The 26,333-nt window shown below is 49.3% G+C and overlaps 1 protein-coding gene across 7 annotated transcripts in view; it reads left to right on the forward strand.

Annotated features, from left to right (window-relative positions):
- Positions 1-26,333, forward strand: part of FBXO10 (F-box protein 10) — an 84,965-nt gene that overhangs the window by 45,114 nt on the left and 13,518 nt on the right. For 3 of the 7 annotated variants that reach the window (XM_027105476.1, XM_027105480.1, XM_027105477.1), the window contains exons 4-12: positions 1,561-2,382; positions 6,857-7,006; positions 9,515-9,651; positions 14,322-14,392; positions 16,054-16,206; positions 17,400-17,669; positions 19,407-19,717; positions 20,841-21,022; positions 23,207-25,293. In XM_027105476.1, coding sequence (XP_026961277.1) covers positions 1,561-2,382; positions 6,857-7,006; positions 9,515-9,651; positions 14,322-14,392; positions 16,054-16,206; positions 17,400-17,669; positions 19,407-19,717; positions 20,841-21,022; positions 23,207-23,381 — 2,271 coding nt within the window. In that variant the 3' untranslated portion in view covers positions 23,382-25,293. Of the gene's footprint in view, positions 1-1,560; positions 2,383-6,856; positions 7,007-9,514; positions 9,652-14,321; positions 14,393-16,053; positions 16,207-17,399; positions 17,670-19,406; positions 19,718-20,011; positions 21,023-23,206; positions 25,294-26,333 lie in introns of those variants that run through there. The other 4 variants (XR_003432594.1, XR_003432595.1, XM_027105478.1 and 1 more) reach the window with 4 other exon arrangements.

A 26,333-nucleotide genomic window follows, 5' to 3' on the forward strand; every position in this document is an offset into this window, starting at 1 on the left:
CTACAGAGAGGACCAAGTAAGAGAAAATAGACTTAAACTGCAGCAAGAAAAAGTTAGGTTAGCCATAGGGAAGAACTAGAGAGGTTAAGGGGAGTTAAGTTCTGGGACAAGCTCTCAAGGGAGGTCACTGCTAGAGAATGTAAAATTGTCCAGGGATTACTAAGTGGGATCATGAGACACTACTACCTCATTTTATGGTTCAAGTACATCTCATGGAGCTTGGTGTGGAATCCAGAAGCAGCTCTTTTTCAGGAATGCAGAGTGGCTGGTCTTCTCCGTCAGGCCTGGAAGGCTGAGGGTCTCAGGTGGGCTGTTCCGTAGGGCTGAGTAGTACCCCCACCCCAGAGAACTCTCTGCTCTCCACGTCCCTTGACCCCAGATGATAACAGCTGGCTTTTCTCACGTGCCAGCTTTGTGCATGGCTCCGTGCCTGGTGCTTTGTTAGTTCGTGAGCCCCGTGTTGCAGACAGAGAAACTGAGGCTTAGAGAAGTGATGTGTTTATCCAAGATAACACACCTGGAAGAGGCAGAGCTGGGAGCTGGGCCCTGCAGCTGGACCCCCAGAGCCCGCACTCTTAGCCACTGCTCAGGGCACTCACCCGGTCACGGCCGTACACCTTGTCCCCCTCTTTAGGGACGTGGCCTGCTGTCTCCTGCCGTAGTTCTGCACCAGCACCAGTTCCCACACAGACTTTCCCAGCACCTGTGTCTGGGCCTCCCACTGCTGGCCCAGCCCCAGCAGAGCTCAGCCCCTCCTGGCCCACCCTGGCCTCTGTCAGCCCTCTGGCTTTGCCCAGCTCTGTCCTGACTCCGCACTCCAGACTGGCCTATGTGGTGAACCTCAGGGCTGCAGGCTCAGGTGGAGGCAGGCTCGCAGGGCCAAGGGAGGATTCGAATGAAGGGATAGTGCTTTGGAAGGAGAGACCCGGAGGAACACCACCTGGTGGGACACAGTCTCCGTGTAACCGAGACACCACGTGGGACCCTCACCCATCAGAGGGCTTGGTAAAGTTGGGCTCACATCCCAGCCAGTTCCTGTGTTTGTGAGAATCCAAAGCTCTCCCTCATCATTTCTCCCTTGAGCGACCGTCTCCTGGTTCATCTCCAGTATTGAGTCGATTCCATTTCACGTAGCATCCCTCTGAGCATTCAGCATCTTCCGCCTTCTCCATGTTACCTCCCACCCCCCACGCCAAACTCTTTATTCTCATTAAGCGCTTCATGAGCACTGGTGGAATTTACTTGAGATTTGAGGGTTTGGGGAAGGGCCCTGCTCCAGAAAGTGAACTTTTCTGCCATTATCCGTTTCCACTCTTGTCTCCTGCCCTTTGGGATTGGAAGGAGGGGAGGGAAGGCAGCTCCGAATGATCCTCCTCCTGATGCACAGCAGCTCCTGGTTCCTCCTGGGGCTGGCAGGACCCTTGCCCTGTGGGGAAGGGAACATGACCAGCAGGACAGATGGCCTTTCCAGGTGCCATCCCCTTACGGAACAGTTAGAGCTCTGACTAGCAAAACAGATCTTACCCCTGTTACACCCACTTTCTCTCTTTCGTTCCCCAGACAACTTCAGGTCACGTCCAGTTTGACAACTGCAACTTTGAGAATGGACACATCCAGGTCCATGGCCCGGGCACCTGCCAAGTGAAGTTTTGCACCTTCAAAAACACCCATGTCTTTCTGCACAATGTGCCCCTGTGTGTCCTGGAAAACTGTGAATTTGTGGGCAGTGAAAACAACTCTGTGACTGTTGAGGGCCACCCATCCTCAGAGAACAACTGGGCCTACACGCATCTCTTAGGGCTTATCAGGTCCTCTCCCAGCGTGCTCCCAACAGAGGACTCTGACTCTTTAATGTCCTTGGACCTGGAAAGCAGGGACCAGGCCTGGAGCCCAAGAACCTGTGGCATTGTCATTGAGGGTAGCCAGAGCCCTACCAGCCCAGCAACTGGCTCCCCCAAGGCTGGCTCACAGGAGGCAGAGGTGGGCAGCGATGGGGAAAGGGTGGCCCGGACCCCAGACAGCAGCGACGGAGGCCTGAGTCCCAGCGGTGAGGATGAGGATGAGGACCAGCTCACGTACAGACTGTCCTACCAAGTGCAGGGACCGCGGCCGGTTCTAGGGGGCTCCTTTTTGGGCCCACCACTGCCGGGAGCATCCATCCAGCTGCCCAGCTGCCTGGTGCTGAACTCACTACACCAGGAGCTGCAGAAGGACAGGGAGGCCATGGCGCTGGCCAGCTCTGTGCAGGGCTGCCTCATCCGCAAGTGCCTGTTCCGGGACGGGAAGGGAGGCGTCTTCGTTTGCTCTTATGGCCGAGCCAAGATGGAAGGAAACATCTTCCGGAACCTGACTTATGCGGTGCGATGTATACATAATAGCAAGGTGCGATGTATACATAATAACAAGGTGCTGTCATAAGGCTTACTGTACAGACCCATGAGGCCTCGCTGGGTCACAAGGAACATGATTTTGGAGTGGTGAGAGGGCTTCAGGGGCTGTACGCAGGAGGGCTTGGATGGTGCTAGTATGCATTTTTTTTAAAAAATCATCTTTTAATCTTATAACACACACTTGCCTCATGTCCGTCATCTGATTTGGATGAGGCAGAAACTATTCTTCCCATTTTACAGAAGAGGAAATAGGCCTAGGGAGGAAGGTGACTCACTCAGGATCACACAGCAGGTTAGAGGCCAAACAGAATGGGGACTAGAACCCAGGTCTTCCACCTCCTTTCTCTATGTTATGCTGCTTCTCAAATATGTCACCCAACTCCTGGTAGAAGGAACAAGGGCTCTTTAGCCTGGATGCAGGATAATTTTGGGAGACGTGATCGCTGCCTGTGATCCAAACTGTGTGGGTAGTTGAGAAGGCTTCCCAGACGAGGAGATGTCTAAGTTGAGTAGGATGAGGCGAGGAGAACCAAGGAAAATGGGCTGCGTGTGGTGAAAAGGAGGTGCACAGTGAGGGTTCAGGCAGCAGACATCCTGTGCTGGGGCCTGGATGTGAGGCCAAGTTCAGCAGTGTGGTGGGGACCGCTGGAAAATGAGCAGGGGAGGTAAGCAGAATCCACGTTGCCCAGGGCCTAGAAAGCCCCGTTGAGATGTATGGACTTCATACTAAGAATGGATCATCCTGCTCTGCATGCCATCAGCGCCTTGTACCTGCAACCCCCTCAGGCACCACAGGACAGTAACAGCTCAGGATGGGAGAGGCTTCTAAAAGGAAAGACATGGCCTTTTAGAAGGAAGCATGACATAGCTCCTAGGTTTGAGTCTCACTTCTCCTCTAATTCACTGTGAACGTTACCTTCCTCTCATGTGAAATGGAAATACTGCCCCACTTCTTCGACTGGGGGTTTGTGAGGATCCAGTGCCATAATATTGGCAAAGCACTTAGAAAACTGAAGGGCACTGTACAGATGTCACATGTGAGTCTTGCAGGTCTCTGAAGGCTTCTAGAATGATTAATAGCAATTGCATCTTAATTGTATTTTACCCATTTCCAAAGAGGATTTCAGGTGGTGTTACCCTAGAAACACAATATAAAACTGTGCTATGAACAGAGAATAAAAGATAAAGGTCAAATAAAAGGGGTGGGTGACAGCTTTGCTCTCAGGGGGACCACAATGAAAGGATCTGGAGTGAGCCCTCAAGGAGGGCTTTCCTCCTTGCATGGTTAGTAAGAGTGTGGCTTCTGAGTCAAATTCAGGCTCTGCCCCTTATTAGCTATATGCCCTTTGGACTAATGATACTACCTACTCCAAGGTGTGGTGAGGATTGACTGAGGTCATATATATGCATATATATATATATAAAGTGCTTAGCAGTGTGTCTGGTGCATAGCAAGTACTCCATAAATGTGTTTGGTGTTTTTTAAGACTTAAAAAAAAATCTTTCCCGGAGGACTGGTGCCTGGCCAAGCTGTCTAGGAAGACTAGGAGTTGGCAGGGTGAAGCTGTGAGGCAAAGGAGGCATGCGGGAAGGCCCAGACATAGGACGCAGGACACTTAGGGAGTCGCAAGTAACCTCAACAGCCAGAGCGTGAGGTGAGGGCTAGTCAGCAAGAGTCAGTCAGCTCAGGGGCAGGTGTCTCGTCAGAGAGATGGGAATTGTCTTGAGGGCAGTGGGAACACACTGAAAGATTTTAAGCAGAGAATTGTGGTCAGATCTGCATTTGGAAAGCTCCTTCTGTCAGCTTTGTGTGGAATGGAGTGGAGGGGAACAAGACTGGAGACACAATCAGTGTGGGGCAGTGGATAATTAGGATCCGTACATGGAGAGGAGGAACAGGGCAGTCTGGAGAGGTGGCGAGGAGAACCTCGGGAGGGGAGCGGTCGAGGTTATGTGGCCTAGATTTCTGGTGTGAGTGGCTGAGGCAAAGGCAGGAACTGAGAAGCCGAGAAGGTTAGGATGTGGAAAGATGCTGAGTGCAGTTCTGGGCACATTGAGTTTGGAGCATCAGTGACATCAGGCAGAGGTGCCATCTGGTTACGGGGGGCTGGAGCTTTGAAGAGAGATGTGCCCTGACATGCAGACTTGGGAGCAGGTGGTAATTGGAGTCATGGACAAGGAGAGACAAAAAGTCAAACAGCTTTCATTGTAGCCCTCTGGAACTGTTGTCCCCAGGGAACTTGTGGCAGGAATTGTGCAGCCAACTGTTCCTAGTGAGTCTCCAAAAAGGAACCTGAAAAGCTGATTTTGGCTGGCTTTTGACTAAAACAGCCCATGGTGTCTCATGAGTACGCAGCTTCCGGGAACACATATATCAAATGGCATTAATACAAGTGGGGAGCTGTGGGCGGGAGTGCCGGCTTACTGAGCTGGCCCCTGTGGCCAGGAGCAAGCCCTTGATCCAGTGGCCAGAGGGCAACCGCCCTACCTCTGCCCTCCAGAACATTCCCGAGAGGGTAGAGGCTGGCAGAGGGAATGAAGAAAAGTATCACTGACCATGATTTTTTTTTCTTGCTTCTTTGGGTATCTGGTAATTTTTAGTTGGAAGTGAGGTATCTTGTATAGACGGTGGAGACAGAGGTAAATGGTGTTTATGTGTGGGAATGGGCATGCCTCTTCTGTGACGCTTGGATTTTGTTGTTACAATTACCTTCAGTGAACCACAGGCTCCTGATTCCTCCTGCATTACTTTGGCTGGTTTGCCAGTGGACTTTTCTGTTTTAGTTCTTCCCTTTGCATCTGCTCCTCCGTGCTCTTGCCCCTCCCAGCAGCAGGCCACTGCCATGGCTCTGGCTGGCCAGCCTCGTGGCACAGTGGGTGATAGGGAGCCTCTCGTGTCTGCATTTATCCTTAGTCTTAGGAAGGTGCTGTGTCGGTGGATTTAGGACCTTGGCACTAGGCCCTTTTCAGTGGTCCTGCCTCACCCCTCAGCACTAGGGGGGCTCTAATGATCGAGGCCCAAGATATTTTCCTTCCACCTCCCTGAGGGGTAAAGCGTTTATTGTTTTTCTGTTCCCACCCTTGAGAGCCACGGGTTTGCTGCCCTTCCCCCAGCTGCTTAAGGCTTGTTCTTTGGGACAGGAGGGGCTTAGTGCTTTTCCCACAGTGGCTGTACTTTCCCCCAAGTGCCCACCAGGAGGGAGGCTGTCTCCCGTCTCTCATCCTGCCCTCGGTCTTTCTCCATGAGCACCTGGCGAGGTCCATGGAGAAGTGAATAGATGCAGCTGCTCCCGGGGCTTCTGTGCTCTCACTAGTTAACAGCTGGCCTTTAACAGTTCATGGAAACGGTTAGCTGAACTCTTCTTACTGGCCAGTATGGCATCTGTGTCTTTTCAGACAAACAAGTACTCACATCTCGTGTCCTTGAAGGTGCCTGTTTCCCTTAGATTCCAGGCTAGTTGGTTGTCCTGCAACCTCAGCTCACTGATGGATTCAAGAAAGGTTACGTTTTTGTATCTTCTTGTTGTAGGTGTGGGAGCAATGCTCTTTCCAACTTTCCCCATTCTAAGCAGAAAGCTTCTCCTTGAAATTGTACTTCCATTATACTTTACCCCTCCTAGAGTTTTATCCTAATGTAGTACAGTGTTTATTGTTAGTACACAATTTACCTTAACGTAGTACATTTCATTGTTAATACATAGTTGTTTAAAACAATATGTATTTTAGATTTTTAGTATTGCTAAAAAGAGAATGTAAGTGGCAGTGCATCCCCTTAATAAGCTGTTTACTGAGTTATGGTACCTTGTTTTAAAGAGGCTTCTTTATCTTATACCAACACTTGCAATTGTCTCTTAGCTTGGAGTTCCATTGGTTTTTCCACCCCAGGATAATAATACAGCAAAAGAGATGCAAAGCGGGCAAGAATGGGTATTTGTCTTAAAAGTGGAAAGCAAAAGGGAAGGTGGGAGAGGACAGCCTACGAGGTACTTTACCCTCAGGTGCTTCCTCAGGCAGGTGAAGTTCAGCAAAGGTGTGTGTGGAAGTGGTGGATCTGGCACTCGATTCCATTCAAAGTAGCTGTGCCCTTGGACCACTGGAAATCTTCATGTAACTGCACTGCATGTAGAGTTTGCAGACCACTAAATCCCACCTTCTCCAAGCGTCCTTTCCATGCCGTCATCCAGTTATTTATCCTGCTCAGAGGCTGTGAATGTGGAGCTCAGAGCCAGGCTTCCATCCAGGTTTTAGTAAAGAACTGGCGTGAGGTTGGTGCAGTGCCTGTAGGGCAAAGCCAGGAAGGACACGGAAATGGCTCAGTCCTCATGAGCACACGGCGGAGAGTGGCTGGTGTGGCATCAGGTAGAACTGCACAGACCAGACGGGAAGGAAGACTCAGGTATTCCCCAAGCAGTTTTTTAAAATACCTTTGTGACAGGAAAATGAATGGCTCTCTCTCCTCTGCCTAGATCATCATGCTCAGGAACCACATTCACCACTGCAGAGCGTCAGGCATCTTTCTTCGCTTGGAGGGCGGAGGCCTGATCGCCGGCAACAACATTTATGACAACGCGGAGGCCGGCGTAGACATCCGGAAAAAGTCCAACCCTCTCATTCTGGTACTTCCTCCATCTTCTTGCCCTTTCAGGGTGGCTCTTGGTACTCAGAAACCTTTTCTGAGGATGTTTAAGCAAATGTTGCCATCTTGAATTTCTGTTGCTTCCTGTTTGCAGGTAGTTCCTGCCCTTTTCTCTGTGTGTCCTTGTGACTCTGGGTCTCTTTCTCCATGTATTGAGAGTGACTTTGCATAAGTCACGTACGTCCCTGCAGTCTCCCCTAGCAAGGAGGAGGACTGGATAGACAGGGAAATTCACAGGGCCTTCCCTCCCTCAGCCCTGATATGCTCTTGTGGGCTTTGAGTTCGGTAAGAATAAAGATATGTCTGCCATGAAAGACACTTGGATCAAAAATAAAACACCAAATTAGTTCATTCTTTACTATTAAAAGGACACGTAGGATATTTATTTTGAAGATAACTTGTTTCGTGGATATCGTGAGGCCATAGTGAGTTTGATCTTAGCCAGTGTGAAAACCACTTAAAATCCTAGAATGTGAGACCAGTGACATGAAAGACCTGCCCCATAGTTTTGCTCCAGCCTTCTCTGAGAGACAGGTTTCCCAGAAATTGAGAAACATAGTGGACTTTTTATGGGCTTGGAAAAATAATATCCATCCTATACATAGTGCTTATTATATGCCAGATACTGTTCTAAGCACTTGGTATATATTTATTTAATCATGGTTTAACTCTTACACAACCTGTGAGATAGAATTATTATTATTCCCATTTCATAGGTGAAGACACGGAGGCACAAAGACGCTAGGGACCTTGCCCTAAATCACACATCTAGTGCTAGCGCTGGCCTTTGAATCCAGGCAGTCTGACTCAGGGTGGATATCCTTAACCCAGTATATCTAGACTGCCCTTGCAAATGCAGAGAAAGGGAAGTTCTTAACTATATTTCAAGAGACGTGCCTGGCCAGTGTCCTCTGCCAGCCCCTTCCTCTCACTCTTTCTGCCATGCAACTGATATCTGATGCATGGCCTTGGCTTAGGAAATTATTGCCATTGTTGCCAGAGAGATGAGAGGAGTTTGCCTTCCCAGGGATGGGGGGACAGGACAGTGTAGCAGGTGGAGGGGGAAGGGAGTACTACCTGCCTTTGTGAAACAGTGCAGGATAGAAATACCATTGCTTACACCTCTCTCCCTGTGCTTTTCAACCCTGTGAGGGACTTCTGTAGGCAGCGGTTACTCTGGTGAGTCTGCCAAATCCTTCAGGGGAAAATCTGAAAAGTGAGTAAGAATAGGAGAGCTTGCAGCATGAAACACTTTAAAGCAAACTAGAACTGTGTTTCCATTAAATAATTTTGGAAGAGAAACAGCTAGCTTTTTGGTTTAAATATAGGATTGTATTTAGGCTATAAATTAGCAATCAGAGTGAAACAATTTTATTATAATTTATTATAACCTAAAATTTTCATCACTGTCCAAAAGCAACTAACTGACTGGGAAACAGAAAAACTAGGTTTCAGATCCGGCCCTGCCACAAACATACTATATGACCCTGGGCCTGTTTCCCATTTGCACGGTATGAAAATCTCCAAGGGTCATTATAGCTCGTACACCTGGTGACCTCATGCCTCATGGGACACCTAAGCTCCCTGGGGCTGTACCTTCCACAGGTCCCCCCCAAATGAGAAGGGAAGACTAGAAGCCAGTGACCCACTCCTTCCCTGGGTGGCCCCTTGGGACTGCACTTAGCCAAAGTTCCCATGTACTGGGGCACTGCCCCCTTCTGAGAGGTGGGCGCCCTGGGCCCTGGGGTGACATGGCCTAGCCAATGATCGTGTGTTTTGGGGACTCTTTGGAGGCTCAGAAATTTTCAGTAGTGTGCATTGCAGATGAAGGGCAGGAGCCCTCAGCAGTAAGTGCCAGCGTAACTACATCCCAAGAGTCTGGGTGGGGAAGACTCCTCTCTTGGGAGTCTCCCTCATAGGTGTCAACGTGTGCACCTGTGCAGAGAGGGCAGGGCCGCGTCCATTCACTTTGTTTTTTGTTGTTGTTTCTTTTTTTAAAATTTTATTTATTTTTTTACTTTATGACTACGTTGGGTCTTTGTTGCTGCGCACGGGCTTTCTCTAGTTGCGGCAAGCGGGGGCTACTCTTCATTGCAGCGTGCAGGCTTCTCACTGTGGTGGCCTCTCTTGTGGAGCACAGGCTCTAGGTGCACAGGCTTCAGTAGTTGTGGCACGCAGGCTCAGTAGTTGTGGCTCGCGGGCTCTAGAGCGCAGGCTCAGTAGTTGTGGTGCATGGGCTTAGTTACTCCGCGGCATGTGGGATCTTCCCTGACCAGGGCTCGAACCCATGTCCCCTGCATTGGCAGGTAGATTCTTAACCACCGTGCCACCAGGGAAGCCCATTCACTTTGTTTTGTGCTAGGGATCTTCCAGCAACGTAGTTTTCTCTGCTGGTTCATCCTGGCCCTGAGGTGGGGCAGCAATGAGCACTCTGCTTCTCAGTGGCGTGTCTGAGCTGCCTTCTGTGGTGTCTCGTGTTCACTTGCAGTGTAACCAGATCCACCACGGCCTTCGTTCTGGCATTGTTGTCCTTGGCAATGGGAAAGGCATCATCCGGAATAATCAAATCTTTTCAAACAAGGAGGCTGGCATTTACATCCTGTACCACGGAAATCCAGTCGTGAGGTATGTGCCACTGTACCCAGACCATCCTGCTCACCCATGGTCCCTCTTTCCTCTCTGGTCTCTGTGTTTCCCTACTCTCTGTCTTTGCTTCATTTGAAACCATTTTTGTGTATGAAAACAACTGTACAGATGCAAGCAGGGAAGAGACAGACTTCACCCATAATCCCACCTCAGTCACACAACCTTTTGTGGTATTGCATCTGTGTTCTGTGCTTTTGTGTCTGTGTTTCCTTCCAGTTAACTAGGTGGGGCCTAGCAAACATTACTGAGCACTTCTAATAATGATAACAAAGGTAAACAAGGGCAGACTCCGCTCCTTAAGAGCTTACTTTAGTCTGGAGGACATGTGTGCTCAGAAATAATGCTAAGATAGGAATGACATAGAGATTTCAACTCACCTGACAACTCTGGTCAGTTGATTTTGGCTACCTGGGATGCTATATTAAGATCTGGAGGCTACATCTGACCTTAGCATGAAAGCATGCTGTGATCAGTCAGTGGTGTAAGCTGTAGGTGGGAGGGGCTGTGGATTTGCCTTCCCATCTGTCATATGGTGCAGACTGTGATAAATACTATCAAAGTGGTACCAAGAGAGGGGGAATCATTCTGACTAGGGGGCTGTGGGAGGCCTCATTTGGGAGGTGGCATTGGAGTTAGACTTTGAAATACAGGTAGAGCTTTTGGACTCTCATGGAGGTGGGGAGTGGACATTCCTAGTAAAGGAAGCAGCTTGAGTAAAGCAGCAGAGCGCAGCAGATTCAGGGGTAGCACACGGCCCACTGGCACTTGAGAAAAGGTCTGACACAAGTTGTGACGTTAGTATAAAACATCTTAAATTGGGACTGTCCCTGATAATCTTGGATCCTTTGGTCACTGCAGCTTGAACGTTAAGATTTGGAGTAGAAGACCCACACAGTATGTCTGCAGTTTACAAAGATCACTGGCATTAATGTTCAGCAAATGTATTCTGAGAGTTTTTCCCTGCATTATTCCATGTGTACTTTTCCTTGCTGTTGCAGAACCTTTGTATTTATCACTTTGGACAGTTTCAGAACTGTTCCATTGTTTTGATATTCCCTCATTTTTGAACCAGTCCTATTACTGTTCCTCTGGATTTTTTTTTTTTTTTTGGCCACGCCGCATGGTTTGCGGGACCTACTACTGCTAGGCCTCTATTTTTTCGCTATTATAGACAGCTTACTAAAAACAATTAGTGATCACAGAGCTCTTTTTCCATCTTTTGCATTATTGCCTTAAGAGTATGGGTTTGCATGTATGCATGTCATTCATTTAACACACATTTGAGGGTTTATTCCATGTAAAGGGACGGCAGTATAAAAAGTGTGTACAAATAGTCTCTCCTCCGTGGAGCATGCAGTCTCATTCTGGGGACAGGAGCCATGAGGGAAGACTCACCAAAGCATATGCTTTATAGGTCTTCATGCAGGTGCAGAAGGAGCCCAGCCACAATTTCAGCTGAGCAAGTCAGGGCAGGGCACGTGGGGCGCTGACATTTGAGTTGTGCTTGAAGGATGAGGTGGATTTTATGGCCATAGAAAAGGTATTCTGGGCCTGGGGCAGTGAAATTTGGGGTATGTCCAGGGAAAATGGTGTAAAAAATGTGGTGGTATGTCTGGGCATGTGATGCCCGGGGGAGCTGAAGTAGATGATCAGCCTACAAAGTGGGGTTGATGCTGGAGCACGGAGGACCTCGAATACCAAGTGTGGTAGGTAGAATAATGGCGCTCCAGATGTATCCATTTCCTAATGCTTGGAACCTGTGCATATGCTGTCTTACAAGGCAGAAGAGACTTTGCAGATGTGACTAAGTATGTTGAGATGGGGAGAGTATCCTGGGTTATGCAGGTGGGCCCAGTGTCATCACAAGGGTCCTTAGAAGAGGGAAGCAGGAGAGTCGGAGTCAGAGAGAAGGAAATGTATCAACAGAAGCAGAGGTCAGAGTGATGAGGCCACAGGCCAGGAAATATGGGCAGCCTCTAGAAGCTGGTAAAGACAATAAATGGATTCTTCCCTAGAGCCTCCAGAAGGAATACAGGTCTGCTGGCACCTTGATTTAGCCCCATCAGATCCATTTTGGACTTCTGGCCTCCTGAACTGGAAGATAATGAATTTGTGTTGTTCTAAGCCACTCAGTTTGTGGTAATTTGTTATATCAGCCATACACCCAGAACTTGCGGGTGCTGGTGAACTGTTGAAGGGTTTTGAGCAAGGAATATTACAACGAGATCAGTGTCTTGGGTTTTTAAAACAGTCGCTTTGAGAGAATAGGTTGTGCTTTTTTCCTTTATGTTTCTCTGTGATGGCGGATAGGGATCTGTGGGAGGATACAGAATGAATTTCGAGATCCCTGAAGTGGCCTAGATAAGGCAAACCACAGCGTATTTTTTTGCCGGTGAGTTATATAACCTATGGTGTTTCTCTTCTTTTGCCTTGGCTGCAAGGAAGCACAGGACTCAGACTGGCTCATCTGTCGTTAATATCCCATCCTTGGTTCTTGGAACAATGATCTGTCCCCTTTTCCTACTGTTTTCTGATACCTCTTTTATCTTTGTTCTGCCCACCCTATGTACACACACATACATGTTTCTCCAAGTGGCCATGGATCCTTTCTGAAGGTGAGTGAGATTTGTATTAAAAGTAAACCACTCATGCATTTGCTGCTATGGCACAGCTCTCAGAAATATGGATGAGGCGTGCCTTGCCCAGGGACTACATCTGACCCTGAATTCTAGAAGCCCACAGTAACCATCAGCTGATTAAATTGTAATCACATCAAAGCAGATACTTCAGATCTGTCTGAATAAAAACATAAGGATGTTTTTAACCTTGTTCTACTCCAAACACATAATGTAGATGCAGTTGGCATTTGACTTCCCCCGAAGGAAGTAAACCATTTGGACCCTGCCCTTGGAGATGGGAAGATTTATCAGCCAACTGCTAATCACTGGGGTTCTGTGAGGAGCCAGGCCCTGTGTTAGGCTCTGAAGAGCCAGGTGAATATCTGGATCTAAATCCTTCCGCTGCATGCATGGTAGGAAGTAGGAGGGCACCTCCTAAGAGAGGGGGCCGGTGCCCCTCCAGTAGGGAAGGAGAACACAGCATTCCTGGTAGTAAAAGTAACAAACAGCAAATGTGTATGCTCCAGGAATAACCCGGTTCTGCTAGGGTCTGGGTGTGACTGGCTCTGTATTTACAGGCAAGAAACCAAGGTAGAGAGACTGGAGAGAAATGCATGTCCTTTAACATGCTCGGGTGTCTGGTTCTAAGGAACATATTCACGAGGCCTTGCCATGGTAGTAGGGCTGTGTGTAGCCCAGCCCATGGGGTTTCTCATATGTGTTGTCTGATGTTCTTAAAACCCTCTTTTTAAAATCTGGTTTTCTTCTTATAAGGCATGTCATTATTTTATGTTTTCATTCAGTGGATAGGCGACTGAGTTAACAGAAAATAAGCTAAAGAGTAGCTGCTGGATACAAACGGAAGACAGTAGGCTTGTTACAGGCAGAATCTGATTCAGGGACATAAATCACTCCCAGACAAGCTTAACACAGCCTCCTAGGAATTCTCGACGCTACCAAGACTTTACCTGTCATCATGCACCATGATGACATTTGTTTAAAATGGTGTTTATACGAATAACAAGTATTGGCAAGAATGTGGAAAAAAGGGAACCCTTGTACACTGTTGGTGGAATGTAAATTGGGGCAGCCACTGTGGAAAACAGTATGGAGGTTTCTCCAAAAACTAAAGATAGAACTACCATATGACCCAGCAATTCCATTCCTAGGTATATATCCGAAAACAAAAACACTAATTCAAAAAGATACATGCACTCCAGTGTTCATAGTAGCATCATTCACAATAGCCAAGATACGGAAGCAGCCTAAGTGTCCATCAACAGAGGAGTGGATAAAGAAGATGTGGTATATAAACACAGTGGAATACTACTCAGCCATAAAAAAGAATGAAATTTTGCATTTGCAGCAACATGGATGGACTTGGAGGGCATTATGCTAAGTGAAATAGAGAAAGACAAATACTGTATGATATCACTTATATGTGGAATCTAAAAAAATGCAACAAACTAGTGAATATAACAAAAAAGAGGCAGACTCACAGACGCAGAGAACAAGCTACTGGTTACCAGTGAGGAGCGGGGAGGGGCAATATAGAGGTGGGGGAGTAAGAGGTACAAACTATTAGGTATAAAATAAGCTACAAGGGTATATTGTGTAACACAGGGAATATAGCCAATATTTTATAATATCTATAAATGGAGTATAACCTTTAAAAATCATGAATCACTATATTGTACACCTGCAACTTAGATAATGTGGTACAGCAACTGTACGTCAATAAAAAGTAAAATAAAATCATGGTGTTTATATGTGGATAACAGTCCAGAGAGGCTTCAGAGACATGGATATAATGATATGTGCTTCTGTGGCATAGTTGTAGGTTATTTGGGGTCAGTGGTAACTGAAGGTTGCTAACTGCCTGGCTTCTGGGGCTTGAGGAGGTGCTTCATGCCCCTGTGGACCTGAGCCATCTGGGAAGCCCACAAAAGAAGGCAGGCACCTTGGATGGGCTTTGTCTTTGATACATGACATTGGTCTGGTCTCACCTTTTGTCTTCTCCTTCCATTCTAGCCGGAACCACATTTTCAAGGGCAGTGCAGCCGGCATAGCTGTGAATGAGAATGGCAGAGGCCTCATCACAGGTAGGGGTGGGACTGCCTGGAGCTGAAGCCCCCAGTAACTACAGCCAAGCCAACGTCCCAGGCTTCCCACCCACCCAGTCCTTCACCTCGACACACTGGCCTCCTTGATAGTGGGTAGCACTTGGGGATGCCGGCTCCACGCACTGGCCATGCTTATCAGGCAGGGAGAGAGCGTCTGCTCTTTGCCAGGCCTGTTGCTTACAGGATCTGAATGGATGGCCGTTTCTGACATAACACTGTCAGAAACATTCATGCCACACAAACTGTCTGAATCCCTCCTCTTGGCTGTTGAGGGCTTGTGCCTGCTCTGGCAGTCCATCCCCATTTCCCCTCTGCCTGGCCAATTCCTGCTCATTCTTTGAGTCTCAGCCTAAGTGTCACTTCCTGGGGGAAGTCTGCCCTGACCTCCCATTATACATCTACACTCACTCTACCCAGTAGGCCTGCTCTGCAGGATATTTTACTTAATTTCTTGTGATCTGTTTAATGTCAGTCTCTTTTGTTGTATCCTATAAGGCAAGGATCAAGTCTGTCTGGTACGTCAGTGTAGCCTCAGCACAGAGCATAGCCATACCTAGGACATTAAGGAGATTCAGTAAATATTGGGCCAGTGAATCCCCCTGACTGGATCCAGCCTTCCTTCATTTATCGGACGTTTTTTGAGTACATGCTGTATGCGGGAGCTGGGGATACAGCAGTGAACAAAACATGATTTCTGCTGTCAAGAACTGACATTTTAGGAGGGGAAAAAAACAAAAGCATTTTTTTCCCCAGGGAAAGTCATATCTGAGGGTGATAAGTGCTTTACAGATAATTAAAATAAGGTGATAGAGGAACTGTGTGGGTATTTAGTATTGTATGGTCAGGGCAGGCCTTTCTGAGAAGGTGACATGTAAGCCAGAAGCTGGATGATGAGAAGGAGCCCAGGAAAAGAACGAGGATTCCACACGGGGCTACCTGTGGGGATAGACTTTGCATGCCTGAGGAGCACAGAGGTTGCTCATTTGACTGCAGTGTGGTGAGCAAGGGGCAAGGAGTATGAGATGGGGTCCCAGAGGCAGGCAGGGAGGGGCCAGCCACACAAGGTCTCATGAGCCATTGCAGTCCTGTTGCAGGAGGCTGAGAGTCTGCCCTGCCACCATGCTGGGGCAGCAGTGTCCCAGGACACCCCTTCTAACTTGTGGCTCTTCAGCCCGCTCACTCCCAGAGACATGGTGGAGGGGAGAGGAGAGGAAGGCTGTGGTCAGTCCAGAGCTGAGGCTGAGAAGGACAGGCTAGCGCCTTCCCAGGCGTGTGGGGGAATGGCTGGATTCTGCTTCAGCCCTCCCAAGGACAGCCCCCCAGGACAGAACAGCCCTGCCTGGCCTTGGTCCAGGGACTCTAAAGCCAGTCTGTTCTTAGTCATCAATCGTCCAGGCCGCTGGGTACAGTGGATGCTGGGGATGTAGGAGACCACAAGACAGACACCAACGTTGCCCTTGAGGAAAGCAGACAGTAGACAAGTCCCTAGAAAGTCAAACACCAGACAAGATTCGGGGTGCTGACTGCTGACGGGAAGGCCTAGGCGTCTTTGTCCAGACTTGCCTTTCTATCAGCTGTCCAAGTCCTCGTTGCCAGCACTGTAGGTGACTCTTGACCCTCTTTTCTGCCTCTTCCCGTAGAAAATGTCATCCGAGAGAATCAGTGGGGAGGTGTGGACATCCGCCGAGGAGGGGTCCCCATCCTCAGGAGCAACCTCATCTGCTTTGGCTATTCCGATGGTGTTGTTGTCGGGGATGAAGGCAAAGGCCTGCTAGAAGGAAACACCATCTACGGTGAGGGCACATTCCTGGGCGAGGGGTTTGGGACCCAGCCCAGCCTGGAGACAGGCAGCCCAGGTTCCATCTCCAGCCTGTGGGTCCTGAGAAAGTTGCTGCCTTTCCCTGGGCCTCAGAGATCTCATCTTAAAGAATAGCATCCATCTCAGGTCACAGCCACATAGACCCTACACACACCCACATAGAAGGCACGAGGCTCTCATAAATCACCTTCTAATCCAGATTGACCCCATGGTCACTTGACCCCAAAGCAGAGAGCTTTATCCCCCACTTAAAACAGCAAAAGGCAGGAGTGGATCTTGCATAAGGCCAGGGCCATTTAATTTCTCACACATGGACGTCTAACTTCTCTTATCCTTTCTTTTGATCCAGAGAACTAAAAATATAATGGGAGAAATAGGGTAATCGTAGAAGGAAAAGTGTTCTCACTCATTCTGTGATTTGGGGCGAAGCTTCCATCTTTCTGGACTGCATCTCTAATAATAATAATAATTATACTAACCTACATTCAGGCTCTGGACTCTTGCTAAGCCCTTTATATGCATTAGCACATTTAATCCTCATGACTACCTTCTGAGGTAGGTACAGTTATTAAACCCATTTTATTTTATTTTATAATTAATTTTTTGGCCACACTGTGTGGCTTACATGATCTTAGTTCCCCAACCAGGGATTGAACCCATGTCCCCCTGCAGTGGAAGTGTTGGAGTCCTAACCACTGGACCTCTAGGGAATTCCTGTAACCCCATTTTAAAGGTGAGGAAGCTGAGGCACAGAGAGGTTCAATAAGCTGCTCAGTGTCACACAGCTAGGAAGTGGTAGGGCTGGAACTCAAACTGAGGCCACCTCCATCTCTGTGCAGGGAGGAGTTGGGCTGGATGAGCTCTGAGGGCCCCTTTGGCACTGTCACCATGGGCTTGTGTGCTTCTCATCTGGAAGTGGGGCCTTGACAGTTCCCAGAGCACTTTTATACCCCATGGAATGATTGCCTTTGTGAGATTGACCTGTTATTACCCCTCTTGTATGAAGAAGCCTGCAGCCAGGCCGTAAAGTGACTTGTCCAAGGCCATTTGCAAATCAGGGACTCTGTCTCCAGGCCAGCACCTTTCCTGCTTCCCCTCTCGGGGAGGCACTGGGTGCTGCCTCGCCTGTCACTCGGCCTCAGTGACCAGCTCCTTTCACTGTCCCAGCTAATAAGGGCTGTGGTGTGTGGATGATGTCGTCTAGCCTACCCCACATCACCAGCAACCACGTCAGCTACAATGGTGTGTATGGAGTGGCAGTGTTCAGCCAGAAGGATGGCTCCGGGGAGTCCCCTGGAGGCCATGTGGCCCAGGAGAACTTCGGCGAGGACGGGGACGCCACCCTCTGGGAGACGGAGCTGGAGAAGGATGACGACCTGCTGCGCCGGCCCATCGCCACAGCTCTGGTCGAGTCTAACACTGTTAATCACAACGGAGGTGAGTGCCCCTCCCTACAGCCCCTGCTCCAGGGCCTCCCGTGCTCTGCCTGCCCTAAGGCCCTTCTAGCCTCATCAGCCACTTCCTTCAGCCACTTACCCGGTACCCCAGCCCCCTGGACTTCACTGCCCTTGACTTGAATCCATTCTTTTCTGTTCCCCCCCACCCCACCCTGCCTTTCTTTTGCTGTTTCTCTTGCCTGAAATTCCCTTTCTCCCATCCACACGTCCCAAATAACTCGGACCTCAGAGCCCACTGCAAATTCGCCCTCACCCTCTGTCCTTCTCTCCTTTGACCTGTGCTCTCCCCCAGCCCCAGCGGCACTTGTTAGGGGGCCTGGGATTGTATTTGTTTCTGTGGCTGTTTCATCCACTCTGACAGGCTGTGAACTTGAGGCAAGGAACTGAATCCCACTCCTATTGGTGCCCCCTCCCCTCAGTACCAATCCCACACCTGGCAGACACGTTTCCAATCAGTTCTGAGACACAGTTTTCACATTTTAACATCTGATGAGATGCACCTTACAGTTGATGGCATATCATGGTTTAATTGGCAGTGGTTTTTCTTTCTTAGAGAACACAGAAAATAAGAGTATTTAAAATCTATGTTATCTTAAACTTGATTAAAAAAATGACAGTAGGTGTTTGATGTTTATTGAATTGGAAAAAAAATTATTGTGAATTTCACCCAACTCCACAGCTCCCAAACCTGGCTGATTATCAGAATTACTCCGGGGGGCTGATGGAGGAAAGCTTGTTAAAAAGAGGTCCCTGGGCCCTAGTAAGCTCATCCCCCTGGGAGTGGCAGAGGCAGGGAGATGGGTAGCCAATGGCCCCAGCCCACTTATCCGGAAAATGAGTTCTGTCCCCTCCCAGTTCAGGGTTTCCTCTACATGGCCATGCTGTCCAGTAGGACAAGCAAAGCCACATAAATCCACAAATACTTGATTTAATTTTGCTGTTCTCAACCAAGCCAGGAGAAGCAACAGGCAGTTGGCACCAAAAGGTTCGGGGTTGCAAGCTCACAGCTCAGAATGCTCCCATGTGACCCCGCAGTCGGCATCCTCCCACAGCCTCCTCCTGGTGCTGCCGGTGCCTCTTAGCACTGGGGAGAACTCCTGCTCACCCCGGGTCCACATGCCATGCTGCCTCTCCCCACGCGGCTCTAAGCCTGCTGATTTTGTGCTTTTTTTCTACAAACACATAGTGTCGCTAAGAAATTTCTTACTTCTTAAGAAATAAGAAAATTTCCCAGAATAGTAGGGAGGCAGATTCTAGCTCAGAATGGAAAGCAAAACAAACAACAACTTTCTAGCAGGTGGATCTGTCTAGAGGTGGAATGGGCAGCCTTGAGCAGGTAGTGAGCCTCCTGTCACAGGTGGTGCAGATGGGGGTAGGATGAGGCTGCTGGAGGAGGCATGCCAGCACAGGACGAGAGCCTGGGCCAGATGACCAGCTGAGCCTAAGGAATCTCGTCACATCATGTTTCCCTGGCCACTTCAATGAGGACTTGGTGCAGAAGGAACAGAGTTTCCTTTCTGGTCCTGGGTTTCCTCCTGCTCTGTCATCCAGCTTGGAAGATGCAACCGCCAAAGGCTGGTTCTACATGTTGCTACCTCTCCTCCCCCTCCCCCTCTCCTGGGTGCACAGTTCTGGGAAGGCTTTTCCTAGTGGTATTGTCAGCAGTGACCCTGGGACCACCCTGTGTTTTCTCTGCTCCCAACCCCACTACCCACAGCTTCAGGACTCTATGTCCAGAGTAGTGAGTTGCTGCATGTCATCACCAACGTGATCCATGCTAATGGGGACAGAGGCATCACTGTGGCCCAGAGCAGCCAGCTCACCCGTGTGGCCAACAACAGCATCTCCTGCAATCACCAGAGTGGGGTCAAGGTGGAGGCCCAGTGCAAAGTGGAGTTCCGAGGCAATGGTATCTATGACAACAGAGGCCATGGCATCATCACCAAGGGTGACAGCACTGTCATTGAAAACGACATCATTGGCAACCGGGGTAGCGGGCTGCAGCTGCTGCCCACGTCCGACACCAAGGTATGTATGTGTGTGTGTGTGATGTGTGTGCCCATGCAGGGCATGGCCCTAGGAGAGCCCTCGTGCCCTCTCTGCTGAGAAGCAGAACCTTAAACCCTCAGCACTCTGCAAGGGTGCTGCCAAAACCCAGCCTGGGAGATGCAGGGGGACTTCACGCAAGAGGGGACGCGGGAACTGGGCCCTGAAGGATGAACAGGGGGGACTGGCAGGAAGCTGGGGCGGGGGTGCCACCCGAGGTATCTTCATGGTCTTCAGTTCAAGATCAGGGCTATTTTAGCTCTCTTCTCCTAACAGAATAATCTCACACAGGACCCGGTATGCAGTATGTGCTTAATGGAGAGAAGTCTTGCTTCGGGGCCTTGGCACCCACTGTTCCCTGTATACCCGGAGTAGCCTTCTCTCCCCTTTTCCTACCTACCAAGTCCTACAGCTTGGCTCTCCCTTTCTTCTGGAAGCCCCTTCTGACCCCCCAGGCTGTTTGAGGTGCCCTTTTTTTGTACTTCTAAGGTGCTTATGCCCACCCTTCACAGGGCACTTCCCACAGTGCTCTGTGTCTGTTCCTTCGCCTGTTTTTCTTCCCCACAGGACCTTGAGCCCCGAGCTCCGTTTTTACGCAAAGCACTGAGCTGGGTGCTAGGGTTTCAGTGTTGAGCCAGACAAACCCAATCCCTGCCCTTGTGAAGTTACAGTCGCAAAGCCTCTTTTCGGCTTTGTGACTTCATGAGTCAGTGACTTCAGCAAGGAGTAAGGAATCCCTTGGCTTTGCATCCGAGCACTGTGGGAGCAGAGGAGGGGAGGAGGGCTCGCTGTTACCTCAGTTGGGTCGCCAGTGGCTCACACCCCATCTGCTGGGTCTTTGCACATTGTTCCTTCTTCCTGGAACAACTCTCCTCTGCTCTGTACCTGATAAACTCCTACCGCTTACCCATCACCTCCTCCAGAAAGCCTTTCCTGGTTCTCTCTGGGCTGGTCTCGATCGCCTTTCCCTGAGCTCGCATGGCTCAATGCTGACCTACCTAGCATGCTCTTACCCCTCAGTTTTATAACTGGTGATTCACTTACCTGGCTCCCCTACCAGTCTAGGAGTCCCTGAGGTGTGACAAGCTCTGGCTGCCTCTCCCAGGTAATAAAGAACCGGATCCATTCATTCCGGGCCTACGGCATTGCCGTGCAGGGCCGTGCCAAGGCTCTGCTGCAGGAGAACACCGTCTTCCAGGGCAAGACCAACAAGACCATCTTTCAGCAGATCTCAAACAACCAAGAATGCATCATGCAGAACAACAAGTTCTTGGTCTTCAAGAAAAAGTAAGTGCATGGGGTTGCCTAAACCAATCTTCTAGAACCACAGTGAGGTCACTGGGGAAGCCAGGCTCAGAGACTGCAGCTGCCCTTGCTCCCTAGTCCTGCTACCTTTCGGCTCTGGTCAGGTAAAGGCCTGTGCTTGGGTTTTGTGTCAGGCCTGGGCTGAGGACCTGAGCCTGACTCCCTAGTAGGGAATAAGCTTTAAAACAGTCAGGGGTATGTGGTTTCAAATCTCACCTCTGCCAGTTACTGGCTGTGTGACCTTGGGCAAGTTACTCAACATCTCTGAGCCTTAGTAAAATCCAGTTAATAATGTCTGCTTTGTAGCACCAGTTTAAATAGGATCATGTGACCTAGCAGCATATCTGAGGTATCACACAAGTGTTCATTGCTGTGGCCGCTGTTGCCCCTTGTTTCTGGTATTTCTGCCTCAGTGTACAGTTGCTTCACACTCACCTTCCCCAAACCCTTGTCCTTCCCTGTTCCTCATTTTGATGACATCACCATCCATTCTGTTCCAGCAGCAAAACCTCTGCCTCTCCTTCTCCCTGACACTGAAGTTCAGTCAGCTACCAGGTTCTCTTGATCCTGTTTCTAAAATGTTCTTGTACCTGGCACCTCCTCTTCCCAACTGCTGCCACCCTTGTTCGGGTCAGCACCCCTCATCCTGACCCATGGCCCCTGTTCCCATTACCGCTGTTTCAGTTGTTTATGGATGGACTCCGTTCTGGTTGGTTGATACTTTGCCATACTGGTTGCAAAAATAATAATTAGTAATTATTATTGATACCATTGTTGTTGGTATCAGTCCTGCACTGTTAATCCTTCTGTCTTGTTGCAGCAGCTTCCTGCCTGGTCCCCCTGCGCTTGGGCTACCCCCGACCTGCAGGCTGTCCTCTGCATCCTGCCAGAGTAATCTTTCTAAATCAGCTCTGGCCACGTCACATGCATGGTCAGAAACCCTGGATGGAGCCTCTTTTTCTATAGTAATGATCTCTACTCTGTTTTTTTATTATACACTTTCTCAGTAACAAATATTTTTTGAGGAAACCCCCTCAGTATGTATATTTATATAGTCATAACTTATAAAGTATGATGTAGTAGAAATTCTAATATTGTCTTCCCAAATCCCAGCAGATCATATTGTAGACTCCCTGGGGTCCACTTCCTCCTCCAGCTTTGGAGACCCCAGGGTACAGGGTACAGCCCAGACCTGTAGGCCTGGCATTGTCTCCTGTGCACTGTCCACTCCTAATTTCCTCTCTTTTCATCACTTCTTCTCAGGAGCTCACTCTGCTGCCAAACGCAAATGCTTGCAGATCTTTGAACATAGCCCCAGGCTTTTACTCACCCCACAGTAGCCAGCCTCTGACTCTACCCATACCTTTACAGTCCCACTCGTAACATTATTATCATAAAAATACGTAAAAGCCAATGTTGCTGGCTTAAGCAATTTAGGATTTAATGTGTGTAAGAGGCGATCCCTTGTAACTCAGGACAGGTTCCTTGTAACTTAGGACAGAAAGCCCTAATCAAAACATCACTACAATTTGATTTTCCCCAACCCTTCGTAATCTCCACAAGAGCTCGAGGGACTGGAAATCCACCAACTTCTGTCCCCTATAGATCTGCACTTTCCAGAATGTCATGTAAAAGAAACAACACAGTGTGCAGTCTTTTGAGTCTGGCTTCTTAACACTTAGCCCAGTGTATCCCAGATTCACCTGTGGCATCTGTCATTCATTCTTTCTGTCGCTGAGTGGTGTTCTATTGTATGGACGTACCACACGGTTTATCTGTTCATCAGCTGAAGCATATTTAGGTGGTTTCTAATTTTTTGGTGACTGTGAATAAAGCTTGCATGACATTTACAGTCATACAGGTGGGGAAAAAAATGGGGCTGGGGGAATGAAAGAAAAACAAGCAAGCCACTGGTCTTATCTAGATCCTTGTTTAAAGATGGGGAAATAGAGGACAAGAGGGAACCTATCCAAGGTTACATGTAAATCTGAAGGTAGAGCTAGAACTAGAATTAGTTGTGCCCATGTTCCACCTCCTTTTGCTATCACGTAACCAGGGAGATGCAACCTATACCCAGATTTAAACAAAGCCAAAGGTAAGTTTGTGCAGGGCATTCAGCAGATGCTGTAGACTCCCAAAGGGTTCACTCTCATTTTGCACCTCCAGGTCTGATACGTGGTGCCTGGCGAACCCACCAGCACGGCCTCACCTTGAAAACTCTCTCCGAGGCCCCTCTGCTGCCCACAGTGGGCAGAAGGTGACAGCCATGGCAACCAGGATCACAGCCCACGTGGAAGGTGGTTACCACAGCAAACGCAGCATCTTCTGCACCATCCTGTAAGAATGGAGAGCCACGGAGTGGGGCAGCTGGGGGCTGTCCTCAGACTCCGAGAAGGAAGCACATACCCTGCTCTCAGGCTCAGGCCCTGCCCAGCCAAGCTGAGAGGTTGTGGCCTTTGGGATGGAAGAATTAGTGCTTGTGAAGGCTCCTGGTCTCCTTATCACCGCCCTGAAAAACAAGCTCCCAAGTCTTCTGGGGACTAAGAACAAGGTACCTTCAAAACCCTTTGGCTCCACAGCCCTCAGCAGGAAAGAACTTGGATTTTTTGTTTGTTGATTGGTTGGTTTTTTTGGCCGCGCCATGTGGCTTATGGGATCTTAGTTCCCCGACCAGGGATTGAACCCAGGCCCTCAGCAGTGAAAGTGCAGTGTCCTAACCGCTGGACCGCCAGGGAATTCCCTGGAATTATTTTTCAAGGAGAAAAGGGGAACCGAAGTTGGTGGGTTTCTAGTCCCTTGAGGTCTTATAGAGATTATGAAAAGTTGAGGAAATCGATAATGAAAACTTTGGTCAGGGTTTTCTGTTTGAGTTACAGGGAACTGCGTTTTATATACACCAAACCCAGAATCTTCTCAGGGAAGAACGGATTTACTTCTAAGGGAGAGAAGTGATTCTAGTGAGATGGAAAGAGCCCCAGATTTTCCCCTTTCCTAGACCTCACTTTTGACCCTCCGGGGACACTGCCACACCCACCCTGCTGCCTGGGGAGGCTGGCGGAGTTGGGTTTGGTTTCCTTAAGGACACAGTTCTCTTGGACATGGACCTGTGAGGGAGGAAGGGGCTTGGGATAAGGAGCCCCTCTTGAAAGGCTGCCCCAGGAATGACAGGGACATGCTGAAAACAGGAAGGGGCGTGTGGAGAAGGCTTCCTTCAAGTGGCTTAGGTGTGCAGGCGCGTGCTGGGCTGGGTGGTGCAGAGATGCACCTGACTGCTCTACCTTCAAGTTGCTCCCAGATTCAGGAGGACATTGGTTCAGCGCTTGCTGCACAGAGAGGATTCGAATCCCACAAGCACACCCAAACCAGCTGCCCCTCCTGGGCGCAAGACTGGCGGAGACCGAGGTGCCTAGGGCCCTCGTCTGTGTCCACATTCTCATGGATGACCACCTGCCTTTACTGACCCTACCAAGGTTTCCCACTCTGTGCCTTGGCTCACGCTTTCCCCTCTTCTGGGTGCACCCTCCTCGCCAGCTACACATGCCTAGGTCCCACCCATTCTTCCAGGCTCGACACTGCCACCCGGATGGCAGTGCTCTGCTCTCTCTGAGCCTCCTCTGCCCTTTCTCTGCCCCCACAGGGTATAGTCTGCCTTGCTTAGGATTTACCCGGGCCCATCCCTGTCCCACTGACCTGCCTGTAAGCTAGCTCCATTAGGGTCACGACTTGTGTCCCCAGTCCCCAGCCCAGGGGTAGGGTTAGCCTGAGTGAGGAGAGGAAGGCTGGCTCCCAAAGGGCTGTGCTGAACCCAACTGTGAATGTGTTAAGGTTCCAGAGCCAGGCAGGCTCAGACCCACTGCTCTAGGAAAGGGGCCTGACGCAGGCCTGGTTCAGCCTGAACAGTCCCCCACCCACCCGGCCCTTCATGTGGGGCCTCACCAGCCTGGTAGGGTCACTGTCGTGCACCTCACAGATGGCTTCCCAGGCTGGTTCTGCCAGGCCCCCGGTGCTGCTCTCCCGGGTGGAGTAGGTTGGGCTAGAGGGAGCCAGGAGCACTGGCTACCCCCTGAGGACTTCGGGCACAAGAGCGTGGGCCCCTCCCATCCCCAGCGCTGTCCTTTGCACTTACCTATGGCCCCAATGTGAGTCGCTGTACAAAATGCTGCCTTTTATTATTTTGTAACGAATGACTTTTCTGTGAACCAAGTGCTTATGAAAATCTCAGCAACCAAAATAAAGTTCTCTATTTTAAAGAAGGCACTTTTCGGGGTACTTTCCTTGGTCTGGGTATGTGCTAGGGTTCCTGAGTGCTGGATGTAGGCCTCTCACCACTCTGCCCCCGCGAGGCACCACTGCTTCCACTGAACGAGACATGAGACCAGGGCCCTCTTGTCCATCCAGCTTGTTCCCACCTGATTCCAAGTTCCAAGGTCTGTGTCCTCATGTGTCAGTCAGGGACTGTAGTTGCAGTCCTGCCTGCCCCTTGGGCTTTGTGAAGAGTAACAGTGAGGTCCCTGGTGTGGATGACATGAGATCCATGACCACATTTTTCCCAGCTTCAGTCACTTAGCATCTTACAGTGTTTGCCATATCCACATGTCAGCTGAGGAGAAAGCTAGTACTTAATATTTTTCTTTAAATCCTCTTTTAATTAAAAAGACTTTATTTTTATTTTTTTTTTTTTTGCGATACATGGGCCTCTCACTGTTGTGGCCTCTCCCGTTGCGGAGCACAGGCTCCAGACGCGTAGGCTCAGCGGCCATGGCTCACGGACCCAGCCACTCCGCGGCATGTGGGATCCTCCTGGACCGGGGCACGAACCGGTATCCCCTGCATCAGCAGGCGGACTCCCAACCACTGCGCCACGAGGGAAGCCCCTAAAAAGACTTTATTTTTTAGAATTTTTTTCTCTTAAGTCTTTTTATTAACAGGTATAGTTGATGTATAATGTATGTTTTAGGTGTACAACACAGTGATACACAATTTTTAAAGGTTATACTCCATTTATAAAATATTGGCTATATTCCCTGTGCTGTACAATATATCCTTGTAGCTTATTTATTTTATACATAGTAGTTTATACCTCTTAATCCCCTACCCTAGCCTTGCCCCTCCCCCCTTCCCCTCCCACTGGTAACCACTAATTTGTTCTCTATATATGAGAGCATGTTGTTCGTTATATTCACTAGTTTATTTTTTAGATTCCACATGTGATATACAGCATTTGCCTTTCTCTGACTTATTTCACTAAGCACGATACCCTCCAAGTGCGTCTTTTTTTTTTTTAACATCTTTA

The sequence above is a fragment of the Aethalodelphis obliquidens genome, unplaced genomic scaffold (assembly GCF_003676395.1).
Source record: "Aethalodelphis obliquidens isolate GAN/ISIS:26980383/991018 unplaced genomic scaffold, ASM367639v1 scaffold7, whole genome shotgun sequence".
NCBI classification, from domain to species: domain Eukaryota; kingdom Metazoa; phylum Chordata; class Mammalia; order Artiodactyla; family Delphinidae; genus Aethalodelphis; species Aethalodelphis obliquidens.